At 37.3% G+C, this 17,609-nt stretch overlaps 1 protein-coding gene across 1 annotated transcript in view; it reads left to right on the top strand.

Annotated features, from left to right (window-relative positions):
* thbs3a (thrombospondin 3a) overlaps nucleotides 1-12,162 on the top strand; it is a 91,809-nt gene extending 79,647 nt beyond the window's left edge. The window contains 3 exon segments of the mRNA XM_028794075.2: nucleotides 7,668-7,840; nucleotides 10,672-10,811; nucleotides 11,460-12,162. Of these exon segments, the coding sequence (XP_028649908.1) occupies nucleotides 7,668-7,840; nucleotides 10,672-10,811; nucleotides 11,460-11,521 (375 nt within the window). The 3' untranslated portion in view covers nucleotides 11,522-12,162.
* The last annotated feature ends 5,447 nt before the right edge of the window (nucleotides 12,163-17,609 follow it).

Genomic DNA, 17,609 nt, shown 5'->3' on the forward strand with positions numbered 1-17,609 from the left:
TGCAGCAACGTGCTATCAGCGCATGCTCCCATCCGCCTCCTCCTCTATAAGGTAATCAATACTTACTGTATTTAAAAACATACTAAGTTTCACCTTCTGTGTATCATAACTACTGTATATTATAATGCTTTCTCCATAGTTTAAACATGGTAATGTACCTTTATACAAAGACTGGACTCACACTTTTTCCAAAAATCTCACATGGAGTCACATAAGACAGTCACCAAAATGAAGGATTAAAACATGATTCCAGCGCCCTGAGCCAAATCACTGGACTTGGTACTCCAATACTAGTGGTGCGATGAAGGAGATTGATCACATCCTTGTGGACAGACGCTGGAGGCTCATACAGAAGTGCCCATTTTGTAAATTCTGACCACAGATTTGTTGTTGCTACTCTGAAAATCCAGTTAGGTCAATTAGGCTACCACCTACTAACAGAATGAGGCTGAACCTGGCCAGACTCCAAGATCTGGCTGTTTCTAATGAGTTTTCATGCAGTTTGTGAGAGGAACATGCAGACATGGGTGCAACTGCTGTTCCTAATGTGATGTGAGAGACCTTCCTTAACAAGACCCTGAAGGTTGCTAAGGGTTGTGTTGGTGATGCTGGTGTTCCCAGAAGGAGATATTCCATCTCTCAAGACACCCTGGATATCATTGAGAGGAGTCGCAGTGCACGGCTTGATGGCAACTCGGGTCTCTACAGGGAAGTAAGAAGGACAGCTGCGAAGGCTCTGAGGGAAGATAAGGAGGTGTTTATTAGAGGAATCTGTGAGCAAGTGGCACACCATCTATGGTCTAGTGACCTAGGTCCTGCTTGCACAGGAATTGAAGCATTACACTTATCCAAATCTGTTCCTCGGAGAGTCACAGTCAGGGTGGCTGATGGAATGGTCCTTATAGAAGACTCTGAAATTTTGACCTGCTGGGCTGGCTACTTTGATCTTCCAGCTAGGATGTTGGACGTCTCCAAGTCCACATTTCTTGACGCCGATCCTCCAATTAGCTGTGAGCCACCCAATCTCACTGAGATTGCACAAGTGGTGAACTAGCTGAAGGTGGGTAAGGTTGCAGGGATCTGTCGTATCTGGGGTGAACTTCTCCAGGCTGGTGGTAAGGCTGCCCTCCTTGCATTTCAGGCAATCATTGCTTCCATTTGGGAGACAGACATCATTCCAATTGACTGGAAAACAGGACTTGTCATCCCTATTGGGAAAGGGAAGGTTGATTGTCTGGACTGCAGCAATTACAAGGGGATAACACTAATCTTGGTGCTGGGTAAGATCCTTGCTAGGGTCATCCTCGATAAGATGATGCTCACCTACCAGCAACTAGAGTCTGGTTTTTACGCCTAAGAAGTCTACCATTGACTGCATCCTGGCACTGAGGGTTCTCATGCAGCGCAGAGACAAATATCGGCAGAATTTCTTTGTCGATTTTCTTAAAGCGTTCGACTCCTTGATCAAGCTGTCCTGTGGGACATCCTGAGACTTTGTGGGATACCCCCAAAGTTGATTGACATCATGGGTGGCCTGTACACTAGTACTGTGAGTCCAGGCAGAACCCCTGCATTTTCCCCAGTTGATTCTGGGGTTTGTCAGGAGTGTATTCTTGCTCCTACTCTATTCAGTGCTTGCATGGACTGGGTGTTTGGCAAGGACAGTCCAGCCGCTGTGGGGCATCTGTTGCTGAAGAAAGATTCACTGATCTTGACTTTGCTGATGATGCTGTGATATTGGAGGCTCCAATCAGGGCTTTCGAGAGACTGAGCAAGGAGTCAGAGTGTCTGGGCTTCTGAGTGTCCTAGATAAAAACCAAGATCCAGGTCTTTAATGACCTCTTGGGCACAGCCATTGGCAGTGTGTCTGTCCGCGATGAGAATGTCGACCCTGTCAAATGGTTTACTTACCTTGGTAGTGACATTCATGTCTCTGGTGACCCTTCCTATGAAGTCAGTAGACCGACTGGGAAAGCATGTGGGGTCAGAAATTCACTAGAAAGGGGTTTGTGGCACTCCCAATAACTTTGCAAAAGGACGAAGGTCCAAGTCTTTTAGAGTCCTGAAGCTTACTTTTTTACTATATTGTTGCGAGACATGTACGCTATCCAGTGACACAAGATGAAGACTGGACTCCTTCAGTACTCTGTCTCTTCAAAGAATCCTTGGGTACCGTTGGTTTGACTTTGTGTCGAATGAGCGGTTCCTCACAGAGTCCCAAATGAGACACTTTGCCTGCATTCTGAGGGACTGTCAGTTATGGCACTACAGCCATGTGGCATGATTACCCGAGGTTGATCTGGCTCGTAGGATTCTCATTGCTGAGGGTCCAAGTCACTGGATCAGGCCAAGGGGCCACCCACATAACACTTGGCTGCAGCAGATAGATGGTCATTTCCCCTATTATTGGACTGGACCTCATGCTGCCTGGGAGGTTGCCAACCAGAACCCCAAGCTGTTTCTTCGTGTGGTGGGTGCAGCAACGCTCTGTGCCAGTGCATGCTCCCCAACCTGACCAGACCTGTTTGTCACTTGAGGTTAGATTAATATTATTTTAAGACATGCTAAACTAAAAAAAGGCACTATTCAACTGAACCTACCATACTTATCTGTTTTAACTAATAATACTCATACTTCAATGCTGGACTAGTTAATATACCGTATAATGTGGTTTGACTAGGAATTATTGCATGAATGTGTCACACTGTAATGATCTGTTGTCAACTATCAGTTAATGTTAAAAGACATCATTCTGAACATTAATTTTGTTTAAAACAAATAATTTAAGAGTTTCCCTTTATAAATGTAGTACATTTCCGTGGTGTCATTTGCCTGTCCACATTAAAATGTGTTACACAATACAGTAATAAGAGGACCTGGCCTCATGTATAACGCCGTGCGTAGAACTCACACTATAACATGGCGTAAGCACAAAAGCGGGAATGTGCGTACGCACAGAAAAATCCAGATGCAGGAATCTGTATGCACGCAAACTTTCACGTTCTTCCACTACATAAATCCCGATCAGCATGAAAAGTAACGTACGTGCACGCGCCTTCTGTCCCGCCCCAACTCCTCCCAGAATTACGCCTCTTTGAATATGCAAATCAATATAAATAGCCTTCTGTGAAAAGACAATGGGAAAAGCACAGGGGGAAATATAAGAATTTCAGTGAATACCAAGTGGAGATAAAAGGAAAAACGTACTATTTGTTGGTTTAAACAGTGGTATACAGTGATCCCTCACTATATCGCGCTTCGCCTTTCGCGGCTTCACTCCATCGCGGATTTTATATGTAAGCATATTTAAATATATATCGCGGATTTTCCGCTGCTTCGCGGGTTTCTGCGGACAATGGGTCTTTTAATTTCTGGAACATGCTTCCTCAGTTGATTTCATACAAGGGACGCTATTGGCAGATGGCTGAGAAGCTACCCAACTTACTTTCTCTCTCTTGCGCTGACGTAGGGGGGTGTGAGCAGGGGGGCTGTGTGCAGCTGCTTCCTGAAGGACATGCTGCACGGTGCTTCGCATACTTAAAAGCTCAAAGGGCACGTATTGATTTTTGACTTTGTTTTTCTGTGGCTCTCTCTCTCTCTCTTCCTGCTCCTGACAGAGGGGGTGTGAGCTTCCGCCTTCAACAGCTTTGTACCGGCGGTGCTTCGCATACTTAAAAGCCAAAAAGCCCTATTGATTTTTTTTTTGACTGCTTGCTTTGCACTCCTTTGAAAAGGAAGATATGTTTGCATTCTTTTAATTGTGAGACAGAACTGTCATCTCTGTCTTGTCATGGAGCACAGTTTAAACTTTTGAAAAAGAGACAAATGTTTGTTTGCAGTGTTTGAATAACGTTCCTGTCTCTCTACAACCTCCTGTGTTTCTGCGCAAATCTGTGACCCAAGCATGACATTCTAAAAATAACCATATAAACATATGGTTTCTACTTCGCGGATTTTCCTATTTCGCGGGTGGCTCTGGAACGCAACCCCCGCGATGGAGGAGGGATTACTGTAATCAACAAAAGGAAGTTGATCGAGTGACAGAGTGTCGGAGAAACTCGAAGACTCAAATTCACAAAGTCGTACAGTGCCCGAAATAAAAAAGAAATCACATGTCAAAGTCGCCGTTAAAAGGTGAGTTGTAGCCCAGCGTCTGAGTGTCATATGAAAGCTTATTAGGGTACAGACAAAAAAAATAGGCACACAGTGGGGAAAAAAGCACGAAATGTCAACTTTAATCTCGAAATTTCCACTTTAATCACGTAGTTTATTTTGCCATTAAAGTAGAACATCATAAACTTCATCTTAAAATCGTTTAATTTACTAGTTTCTCAAATCCCATTGTAACTAAAGTGGCACATTAAATGCTTTGTTCTGTATTTGATCTTCTATGTGCTCTACATGTGTGAATCACTACCTGCTTCTTAAACGGGCTTTCTCTTTCTCCGACAGGACACTTACTCCATTACATTCGTGATATTACAGCTCTCTGAATAATTAAAATACTGAGATGTATACATGATATCTTTTTCATGATGATAGGAATGAAAGCATGTTATTAAACATGGGGACACGGTGGCGCAGTGCTTGTTCATATCTCACGCAAGAGGCTTGCTGCGCCATGCACGACCTTCAATGAAATAATTTATCACAGCAGTACTGTCTCTTTCAAACGTACTAACCTCCAATTCCTGTCCTTACTTTTCTTTCTCCAAAAACCCAATCGCCACACAATCAGCTATATAGACGTGAAGCCATCTGTAAGCTTAAAATGCCGATTCTTCAAAACTTTTAAGGAACATTGAAATATCTTCGTAGTACATGTTTAATAATTCTATCCGTCTAGCATTCCAGTGTCGCGTCAGCACCAGCAAGAATACAACGCAATGCAGGAACAATCCCTAAACTAGCTAGCACTGCGGCACTGTGTCCTCACATGTTTAATTATTAACAATACAGATTATTTAAATGAAGTTAAAGTTTTATCTGTATAATATAATCAACATATTTTGCTGCATTTCATCTTAAAAATGAATACCGTCATCATATGTAAATACGCGCTTTATAAAGTGGCGCAGGTTGTGCAATATTATAACTGTAGTGCAAGTTTACAGTGAGGTAATTGTACTTATAAGTAAACAGTTCTACAAGGAGCACTTGATGGACTGATTGAGTGCGTTTATAGTTCTTGGGATGAAACCTTTTCTAAACCGCGAAGTCCGTACTGGGAAGTCTCTAAAGCATTTTGCCGTGGCTCAGGCAGCGTCTGCTTCATGCTGTATACCGATATTTCTCTTTTCGATCAGCTGCTGCTGTGATTCCTCACTCAGATACAGTGATATAAATACTCCGAGTGGTACAGTGAGAGTAATATGGAAAAAGATGATCTGCTGTGGCAACCCTTAACGGGAGCAGCTGAAAGAAGAAGAAGATGCAGTGAGAGTAACAACGCTAAAGCAGTTATGGTATTTGGAATACTATGGCTATTCCCTGGACCATTATATTGCTGCAGGTTAATTACAATCAGATGCATTACACTAATAAACAATATGCAGTTAGTTTCAGTGTATTTATAAAGCCACGTCAGGAATGTGGAGCTAAGAAAGAAAGGGTGTCCACACAGGAACAGTAGCACTGCTTTGACGCTGGGTGCCGCCAGTCTGCAAAACCGAGTGGAGAAATTGCGTACACCAGGGTATGAGTTACCGTGGAAATGTGCGTGGCTTTACGCCAAGTTTAGGTTTTATACATCGCGATTTGAGAGTGGAAACCGGAGTACGCAACATTTCTGTGCGTACGCACCATTTATACATGTGGCCCCAGGTTACTCCATTACCATTCATCTATAAAAGGATACAAACTGCCTCATCCTCCCGTTATTTTCCTTCAAGTTCTTATTTCATTTTTGAGGTCTGAGGTACATTTTGCTACAGTAGTTCTGGTTACAAATTTTTCTTCCCCTTCTCATTCTATGGACACAAAGTGTTGCTCAATTGATGTACTATACCAACATTTTCCATACTTCTGTCAAGCAATTGTGCATATTAGCCACGAGTCTATGTGTAGTATTAGATTTTAGCAAACTGGAATTCTAGTTTACAAAAAAGAAGAAATGTTAACAAGTAATGTGAGGCAAACCCTGCAAGTGGCTGTAAGAAAAGGCAGAGGAAAGAACACAAACTGGGAATTAGTTACTAGGAGATGTAATTTGACTGTGATTTAGAGAAAAGAAAAAAGGTACAAAATAGTATGCAAACCAAACAGCCACAACTAACAGGCAAAAATCATCGAAGAGGGAAGACGTCACAGATGCAGTCTAAAGTGCTCAGATACCAAAAGTGCAATACAGAGTCCAAGACTGCTGCATTTGAAACATTCAGTGGCACTAGGGAAAAAAATACAATGGTGACTGGCTCACATGACTAAATCAGTATCCAGTAATTTCTGTTTTATAATAGGGCATGGATAATTAAAAACTGTTCATAGCTGTTACAGTATATAAATGGGCATTTTAAAGGATGTGAAATACTGGTAAGCTGAAAATTCTACTGGAATAGGCTTTGTCTGTCTTAATTTGTATTTAATGCAGCTGTATCACAGTTGTCTGCAATGTATTAATTTTATTGTCTGAAATGACAATTAAAATTATTTTTTAAAAGTTGTCTTTTTAGAGGTTCTGTCATTGCACATCTGAAGGGATTTGGTAAAGCAGTCAGTGCAAGTGGTGGTTACTTTAATGCTGTTTGCAGCTTAATTGTAATCTGTTGAATTGTGTCAGTGTAATTCAATTATCTCAGAAATATTTCTTAGATTCTGGAATCCAGTTTTTCTGGTGTTACCAGGTAGCTCCATTCAAGTTATTACATTACCTCACTTTTATTTGTATGCTTGTAGGAACCCTGAATGATCTCAGTTTACTCAAATTCAGCAGGTTACACATTTAAACAAAATTATACAGTAAATCAATAGGTCTCCATATCTCTGATTTTTAAGTCATGTGTTGTACAGTACTTTTATTTTAATTTTGGTCTCATGGAATACAATATGCATATATGGCTACTGATAAATTAAAGCAGGGAGCAGCCAAAATATTAGTTGTTTATTTCTTTTACTTTTTGAACACAATTAACTTTCGCCATTTTTTATAGCAGATGCAAGCTGACCCAGCCACTAACAGTAGCATTACCACAATACCAACTTGCCTCATTGTTTGCAAACTACTACCATTCATTTCCATATACACATACTGCAGGTATGCATTCGTTTGGGGTTGAATGGTCTTCCATGCTATTGTGGGTTTCACATAAGAATTTCATATTTCTCACAATGGACTAACCAATGCCACTGTGCAGGTTTAAATCTGACTGTTTGAGGGTACCGTCTAATTAACTTTCTTTCCTGCTTTGAAACTAGTTTGTCTGAGGTATACTGTTTTAAGTACAGAAAATGATATTGAGTATGGAAATAGATTTTTATAAATATTAAATAGTATATAACAGAATACTTCCACAATTATTTCTTACTTTAGGCCAGAGCTGCCTATCATGCCAGGAAAAATGGACAAAAACAAGTTTAGCACAGTACAAAGCCACTGAATAGGCAGAACTAGGTTGTAGTTTCATCAGCATTCTTTTCTCATTTTGTCAATATCACACTTTCTCTCCAAGGCAGTAAAATCAAAAACAGGTCCTGGGGAGTACCTGCGGAATGCACTGTGGAACACGGGCAATACATTGGATGAAGTGACACTTCTGTGGAAGGACCCCCGTAATGTGGGCTGGAAGGATAAAACATCATATCGCTGGCAACTGAGCCATCGGCCTCAAGTTGGCTACATTAGGTAGGTCTAAAACTAGGTGTACATATTAGTACAAGTGCAACGTTGCCATAATAGGAAACAAAGAAATGGAGGCATATTAAAGATATGCTAAGAAATGTATAGTATACTGATGTATAGTGCCTTCCTACAGTGAACACCATAATAAAGTAATTCATGAAATTACAACATTGAAACTTTAAGTTTTATCCCAAACCCAGTTTTTGAACTATTACCGAATTGGAAATGTGTTTACAATAATGAATGAGTGTTTATTATAAAATACAATGCCAGTTTCTTTATGAAGCATGTTATAAAATCATTTTCCAAGCTAAAGAATACTGTGTTTGTATTGCTTTATTAGTGAAGTTGACAATCTTTTGTAAAATTTTATACATAATTGCCTAACCGGGTTAGACAAAGAGTAGGCAGTAAATCAGGACAGAGTAGTAGTGTTTAAAAATTAACTTTAGATGGATATCAGATTGATGAAGGCTAAAGGAAAAATCAGCAAAATAAATTCTAATAGATTGGCACTGTTTGATACATTAATTGGTACCTTGTGGGAAATGCAGAAGTTGAAGTTAGTAGGCATGTTGAACAGCCATTATAATGATGAACACTAGAGGGCAATGCTAGTTTCTAGAAACATCCATGCAGAAGGAAGGAGGAACAACAACTTGGTCTTCTTTTGACAACTTGCAGGCAACTTCAAAGAGATGCTAGGCCCCAAACGAGCATTGTCCTAGTTGTCATAGTGATCAAATCCTTGGCAGGAATTTTGCGGCTCAGAGAACTCTTTCACATGCAAAAATGTAGGCCTTCACCAGAGTGGGGGGTCTGGGGGGGGGGGGGCATAGAGAGAGAACCATAGATAGACTCAGTGATTGGACAGCATGATAAAAAAAGAGGATTTTGGAGGGCAGTGTGACACACAAACACACAAACAAAGCTTCTGAGCAGACCACATTTTGCCCTCCAATTCAAAATGTGGCTTCCCCTTGCAAATTACTGTTGGCTGGCTTGGTTGCATCAGTATACAGACACTTTCAAAATATGGCAAGCATAAGACAGGAGTAAAGAAGAAGGAGTAAATTAAGAGGTGAAAGAAGCAAGTTGGGATGCAAGCCCACATTTCAGAAATTCAAATCAAAACTAGAAAACTAAGCAGAAACAAAATACAAGACAAAAATAAAGCATATATGTGCTTGCCATTGCAAAACAAAATTTAAATACACATTAACTGCATTTTCAAATTTTAGTAATTTACACTAAAGCTGATTTATTTTTAAAGTTAGTGATTACAAGGGCTACACATTATTAAAAACACAAAGTCACAGAACCTGAAAAAAATGAACCTGTTAATCATTATTTAAATATATGCCTATAAGACTGTAAGATAAGTGCACTTTTGTATTCTTTTTAAAATATTCCACTACCTTACTGTGTGGCAATCACATTAATTTTATTTTGTATTCAGTAGCATAGTGGTAGACTGGACTGAGAAAACAACCAGGGAGTTAAAAGCTAAGTGCCAGTGAATGAAGAAGAATGAACATTTTGGCAATATTCCTGCAAAATGTTTTCTTTCCCCCTTCAGTCTTTCACTAGTGTTCTTTAAAGAGGATGACATCATCAAACAGGGAAGGAGGCAGGAAAAGGGGAAAATGCAGAAACGAAAGGGAGTTTAAGAGTGTGGGAAACTCTAGGAAAGTTGCAGACCAAATATGTGTGTTAAGGGGCTGTAGGGGATAAAGTATCTGCCATCCACTTTTGCTTTAATGAAGCCTTCTTTTCAACTCGCAAATACTAAGTGATTCTTGATTAATGTTCTTGCTGTAGAGAAAAGAACTGCACAGACTCAATTTTTACCATCCACTCTAATAAATCATTTGTAATTTAGTAAAGAGTAATGAGGGAAATCACATGGAAAGTACAATATTAAGTAACGGGCTGCCTATTTCACTCAATGAATAAAACACTAGGATTAAAAAAAGAGAAAAAGACAGCAAAACCCACTATTTCAGGTACCATTTGAGTTTTATAAAAAAAAAGAATATGTCTGTACATTTTTATTATTTGTGCATGCATCTCTAAGTCCACTTATTTTTTTTATTCTGTGTCAGATACAATAGAGTATAAATATAAAATTAACTTTATAAGCTATTGACATTAAGCATGACATAAACACTTCATAGAAACATTACACTACTAAACTTTTTGTAGTAAATGATTACATAAAAATTATACTGTAACATACTTTCATCAGATTTCTCCTAAAAATCATCAAGAATTTTCAGCTGACTGTCAACATCAAATACGTGCTGAATGGAAACCAATAATATAATTCTAATCTTACTCTGCCTTTACAAAAATGTTTACAGGACACATTAACTAACAACAGTTATAAATTAGCCTCCTTAATCCAGACTATGTGTAGGTTATTAATAAGCACAAGTTATAAAATGTTTTTATCATGATGCTAATGTATTTTATGTAAGGCACCAATTTTTTTCAAATATTTTATCTGAATAATAAATTATAATTATTATAGTTATAATAATTAATAAATTATTAATAGAAAATTAAGAGTTACAAATTATGTGAGAGATACCAGTTGCTAGAACAGTAACTTCTAAATACATGCCCTGATGTACAGAGGATGTCATTAACCAGGTTTGAAAAACTGACACATTGTTGAAAAGAGTCAAGTGACTACACGATTTACCTGGGTAGTTTAGGGTGCTTATACTTTGTTCAATATTATTACATCCCTTTATGGTATAAATATTCTAGTTTTTAATCAATGCTTGCTCTTACTTGTGGTGTGTTGACATTTGTTTAATTTAATTCAGAGTGAAACTTTATGAGGGTCCTGGACTCGTTGCTGATTCAGGTGTGATTATTGATACCACAATGAGAGGAGGACGGTTAGGTGTTTTCTGCTTTTCTCAAGAAAATATTATCTGGTCCAATCTACGCTACCGCTGCAATGGTAATCAAAATATTCCTTTTATTGCATGTTAATGTAGTTTTGTTAAAATTTCATGAACATTTGCTAGAAGTCAGTTTGAAAAATCACAAAACTTTAATATACTAGTCAGTTTAAAAGTTCAAGTAACTTTATGCATGATTTATCCTTCAGCTGGTTCAACAGTCTCTCTCTAAAGACAGAGACTATCCTACTTAAAGACCAAAGTCAACTTAAAAAGGGCATTTTAAGCAGCATGTCTCTTCATTTGCATATCCTGATTTCTCAGTACTCTGTGTTTGAAGTTATTTACATTACTTATATTTATATTACATTTACTGTATATTACACCAGTTCATTTAAAAGAAGGATATAACCTGGTACTTTCTTTATAATATGTTTTGACTTCAGTATAGGAGGAGGAGGAGGGTTAGGAGCACGCTTCAGTACAGGCTAAAAAACTGACATGGACAAAGTGGACCATTCTTAAGCTGCTTTAGAGCTTCTTACAAAACCATCCTTACTATACAGAGCAAAATTTGTATGTTCTTCTATTTGGGTTTTTGTACAATCAGTTAATTTGTGGGAAAACCTATAAAATTACATCTCCAGTGTTAAAGTCTTGAAGGTCTTGTGGTTATTTGAATTAATATTTTTTGTTTAATATTTCAGACACAATCCCTGAAGACTTTGAACCATACAAGAAGCAACTGCAGCTGAACTACAGCCACTGACACGCAAGACAAAAACCTACAAACTTAAAGAGACTTAAACAATCATCTGTTCAAACCTCCTAAAAACCAACAAAGAACACTGGACTGGGTGTGATTGGACTGCCAGGTTTCATGCAGCAGGGCAGTTACATAAAGATTAAGATATGTGTTTGTAATACAGCTGAGTACAAAAGCAGAGAGCAAAAGAAGAGTTAATATCTTGTTCTTCAACAGTCATACAAGGTTTTTTTTTAACTGAAAAACACAAAAATAGTTCTATTCAATTGGTTAAAGATCTGTATTCATTAATACAGTTAAAATTTGTTCTGTTCTAAAATTTGTTACAATAGCTTGTGAGCACAATATGGAACAAACCAGCTAATTAAGCAATTGGAAAATTTTCTAGATGCACATTCAAAGAATATGCACATCGCTTTGATCCCCCACCATTTTAATCTTATGACAAATACTCAGGGAAAGAAAATCCAGATTACAAACTATGGTTAAACTTTTCTCTCTTTGGGTGTTAGAAAAAAAAATCATTCCTTGGGGGCTTGGGTAACTAGAATAGTTTTTTTTTTCTATTTATCACAACTGTTCTAGTGCATTTCTCCTTCTGCCTTGCCGTAAACTGGAAAGGCTTACATACATGTGCCACATCCTCACCTTCTTTAAACTGGCCTTTCTTAACCATAAACTGTTATTAAAACAATTAACTTCTTATTGACTTACAGCCATATTAAAAAGTTTGGGAACCCCTCTTAATTCTTTGGATTTTTGTTTATCATTGGCTGAGCTTTCAAACTAGCAACTTCCTTTTAATATATGACATGCCTAATGGAAAGTAGTATTTCAGCAGTGACATTTAGTTTATCGGATTAACAGAAAATATGCAATATGTATCATAACAAAATTAGACAGGTGCATAAATTTGGGCACCCCAACAGAGATATTACATCAATACTTAGTTGAGCCTCCTTTTGCAAATATAACAGCACTAGACACCTCCTATAGCCTTTGATGAGTGTCTGGATTATGGATGGAGGTATTTTTGACCATTCTTCCATACAAAAATCTCTCGAGTTTAGTTCAATTTGATGGCTGCCGAAAATCATCCCATACATTTTCGATGATATTCAAGTCAGGGGACTGTGACGGCCATTCCAGAACATTGTACTTCTCCCTCTGCAAGAATGCCTTTGTAGATTTCGGACTGTGTTTTGGGTCATTGTCTTGTTGGAATATCCAACCCCTGCGTAACTTCAACCTTGTGACTGATGCATGAACATTATCCTGAAGAATTTGTTGATACTGGGTTGAATTCATCCGACCCTCAACTTTAACAAGGTCCTCAGTCCCTGAACTAGCCACACAGCATGATGGAACCTCCACCAAATTTGACAGTAGGTAGCAGGTGTTTTTCTTGGAATGCAATGTTCTTCTTCCGCCATGCAAAGTGCTTTTTTGTTATGACCAAATAACTCAATTTTTGTCTCATCAGTCCAAAGCACTTTGTTCCAAAATGAATCTGGCTTGTCTAAATGTGCATTTGCATACAACAAGTGACTCTGTTTGTGGTGTGAGTGCAGAAAGAGCTTCTTTCTCATCACCCTGCCATACAGTTGTTCTTTGTGCAAATCGCGCTGAATTGTAGAACGATGTACAGATACACCACCTGCAGCAAGATGTTCTTGCAGGTCTTTGGAGGGGATCTGTGGGTTGCCTGTAACCATTCTCACAATCCTGCACATATGCCGCTCCTGTATTTTTCTTGTCTTGCCAGACTTGGGTATAACAGCAACTGTGCCTGTGGCCTTCCATTTCCTGAATACATTCCTTACAGTTGAAACTGACAGCTTTTTGTAGCCTTCCCCTAAACCATGATACTGAACAATCTTTGTTGTCAGATCTTTTGAGAGTTGCTTTGAGGATCCCATGCTGTCACACTTCAGAGGAGAGTCAAGGGAACCACAACTTCCAATTGACCACCTTAAATACCTTTTCTCATGGTTGGACACACTTGTCTATGAAGTTCAAGGATTAACGAGCTAATCCAACCAAATTGGTGTTGCAAGTAATCAGTATTGAGTAGTTACATGCATTCAAATCAGCAAAATTACAAGGGTACCCAAATTTTTGCACAGCCAGTTTTTCACATTTGATTTAATTTCATACAACTAAATACTTCTTCACTAAAAATCTGAAAGACATGAAAGACATACCACTGTTATCTTTTTTTCTTGAAAGTAGAGTAAATTATTATGCAGGCTGAGAGGGGTTCCCAAACTTTTTCATACTGTATATTTGAAAGTTCTTCCAGCCACCTTCTACAAAAAAAGCTTATAAATTTAACTGATTATAAATAAAATGGTCATAGTATTTCCATAACCAGTAGCATATTTTTGTAAAACACTTCCCCCTACAGCCCTATCTATGCAAAAATGGCTCAAATAAACTATTTAATGTTCAGCCACGACTTTAATATGAGGCAGAATGAATAATCGTTTTTTGAGTCATGATAAATATTTTATCTAATGATATATTTATCTAATTCCTAGGACTCCCTCTCAAAAGCTGCTACAAGTTCATTTGTTTTTGTGGAGACAAGCACATCCTAAGTATGCACACAGTTGAAAGTCAATAGAATAAAAATGTTAACATTAACACAATTGGTTACCACATCATTATGTCTTTTTTATGCATCTAGAACATTATTTACTTGTCTTTTTATGAACTTGTTTTATTTTACTACACAATAAATAGTTCATATTTAATATTGATTCACTTTAGGTTTGTTATTCACTATTAACCAAAAGAATTTTCTTAAATAAAAACGTTTGTACTTTTAAAATTTGATATCAATTACTCTCTGCTCCAAAAGGTTTCACATCAATTTGCCCATGTCCTGCAGATGGACTTTATAAACGGTCTGCCATTTCTTATTATTATATTCAATGGTTTCGCTGTATCACCCAAAACCATCCATTTAGCATTCATATTATGTAAATTTAAGTTAAGTAAATCATATTTTCTTATTCAAATTCAATGTTTACACATTAAATTTATACATTATTATTTCCATGCGCATTTTAGACAATACACAATGAAACAGCTATACAAAGTGTTGACAAGGTGTGAATGAGGGTGCTATCCAAATAGGCTGGTACACCAGCCTGTATTAGCATTTGCCCTGCACCTAATCCTGCTGAAATATTCTTTGTCCTTTAAAAACAATGAGAATTGGAAAATGAACAAAACAATGCATTGAGGTGTTTTAATAAACACTCTGCTGAATAAGTTTACATAACATGTTCATTTTTAATAAAACTTAACCAAAAGAAAGGAAGATTAAGTTACTTTCTTTGTGTCAAATTGTAAGTAAGCAATTAATAATAAACCTGAAATCATGTGATTTTCAGTCCAACATCTTGGCCACACAAACGTTCCACAATTATAAGAGTAGTCATTGCTCGAAGACTACATTGTAATATTAAATCCATCATCTAAACTTGCATAATAGAAATAAAGTATCACTTTTGAAGGAAGCTATTTTAGCAAAATTGGGTAAAAGGCAAGAGTCAGTGCGGGACAGTGTAAGAGCCAAACACAGGACATACTCACATGCACACCTACTCTCACTAGGACCAATTTACCTAACACGTACATTTTTGTAATCTTTGAAAAAAGACTGAAATGCAAACTCAACAGTGACTGTACCAGAATTTAATTGCAGTTCCCCGACTATAAATATAGTTAATTTTCATTTTTCTCCTTATTTCCCCCAAGTGTTTGCCTAAATTACCAAAGAACATTTACAACTCCTTCAGTACTGTATCTCAGTAGTTAATCCTTGGGTACCGCTGGTTTGAACGAGCGGTTACTCACAGAGTCCTGAATGAGCCACATTACCTTCATTGTGAACGAGCGTCATTTATGGCACTACAGACATGTGGTGCAATTCCCCTTGGGTGATCTGGCTTGCAGGATCCTCATTGCTGAGGACCCAATCCGCTGGACCAGGCCAAGGGGACTTCCAGGTATCACACCTGGATGTGGCAAATATATGTCATTTCCAGAGGGTGGGACCAGGTCTGCCTGGGGGTTGCCAACCGGGATCCTGAGCTGTTTCTTTGTGTGGTGGGTGTGGCAACATGCTGTACCAGTACATACTGCCCAACCTAACCAGTAAATTTAGCTTAACAAAATTAAGTAGCTAAATTAATTAACCAATTAATTAATTAAGAAGCCTTGCTAGGGCATTCCTGTTACCTAAAATGTACAATGGATTATAAATATCCTACACCACATGGCACAACCTTTAAATACAGTCACTGTGGCAAAGTATGGGTATTGTAACTGGATGACTGGCCCCATCCCTATTTTATTGAATAAACTGGACCCTCTTCTTGTTCACTCATTATTTTCTAACAAAAGATGCAGAAACTTACTACAATAATACACTACTAGTTACTCTTCAAAGATAACAGGGAATTAGTCCTGGACTGCTCAAGGCTATGCTGTGGGACTAATTATAACTAGCTACTATTTTTGGACCATGCTTGCAGTTAGTGATTTTACCCAGAGAAGGAAAAAGAAACTTGTTTAACAATGTTTAGTTATGCTTATCATTAACCTTTTCCTATTTGCCCCGAATAACTTGATAGAACAAAAAAAAATCACTTTGTACCTGCTGCTGGAACCAAAATTTTACCTTAATAAAGTATTCAAATACTGTATGCTATTATATAAATATAATCTAAACAAAGCACTCTGAATACTTCAGCCGTAATATGGTTAGTTTTCACCGTACAGTAATACAGTATACTCACAAAACAAAAAAGAAGAGAAGCCATTAAAAAAATTTGTTTTGATGTGGCAAACCAGTATAAAAAGCAACAAACTTGTCAAAGATAATTAATTAGGTACAATGTAGAACTCAATGCAATATAATGGCTATGTATCATTATTCTGAACTACTTCCTTTATTTAATGCCATGTTTGGTTAATGAAGATGTAAAAATAAAAAGTTGAGGAAACTTCAAAATTGGTCAATGCAACTTCAAACAAAAATATCTCAGTGGTTCTTGACTTTCACCTTCAACTGACATGTTAAAAAAATCAGCTATACCCATTGCTATTCCACATATTCAACTTCTCAATCGCTAATTTAATACTGTACCAGAGCTTTTTTTGTGTAAATTGTATTATATATTCTTCTAATTACATAAAAGGTAAAAATTTCAGAAAATCCTACATAAAGTAATTTATATAAAAAAACTGTTAAATTGAAGCAGTGGTAATACAATATAAAATATTAGAATTTAAATAAATAAATCAGACATTTTGTTAAAGCTGTTTGTCAAGGGTAACTTATGAGTTATTTTATACAAATAAAGAGATTGAAAAAAGCAGATGAAACATTTCCACAACAAGCCAAATCTTTCAAATCCACAAAGATATTAACGTCTCCTATTAAAGTCTCCTTTTTTTGCACTCATGGCCCTAATTTCAGGGGTGGTGTTTGAAAAAGAACCTTTTGTTAGCATTAAGAAAAGGGACAACTGAGTGTTTACTAGAAGTATTTATTCAGCTTCCACCTTGACGCAACCACTAAAATTTAATGACAGGAAGGCCTTGATAACTGAGAAATTGAAAATCCCTTTGATTCATCTGTAAAAGCACACTTGTTTGACATTAAGATACATTATAAAACACCAGTTATAATAAGATACTAATCTACACAGGATCTTGTTAACTTTTGCTCTGGAAAATATGCTAACTTTTTTAAGCATTATTAAACATTTAGAAATTTAAAATAATAATGGTCTAGTGCACCAGAAGCTTGTTCCTCGTTTTAGAGGAACTTTTCAATTAAACTTTGTTTCTGGTTAGTCAGGCAAACAGTATAGTGGATATCATATTCTTCTATGGCATAACAAACATTTGATTTTGCACACAACTCTTTGTACAAATATTCCAACATATGAAGGTGATACTGAGACTTGACTCATTTCTTTACTGATACTTTTTGATGTTGTCAAATAATTAAAATGTTAGTGCCAAGGATACATTTTTACTTTAGATGTAAAGTATTTTAAACAAATCAGAC

Source organism: Erpetoichthys calabaricus, chromosome 2 (genome assembly GCF_900747795.2).
Source record: "Erpetoichthys calabaricus chromosome 2, fErpCal1.3, whole genome shotgun sequence".
NCBI lineage: Eukaryota > Metazoa > Chordata > Cladistia > Polypteriformes > Polypteridae > Erpetoichthys > Erpetoichthys calabaricus.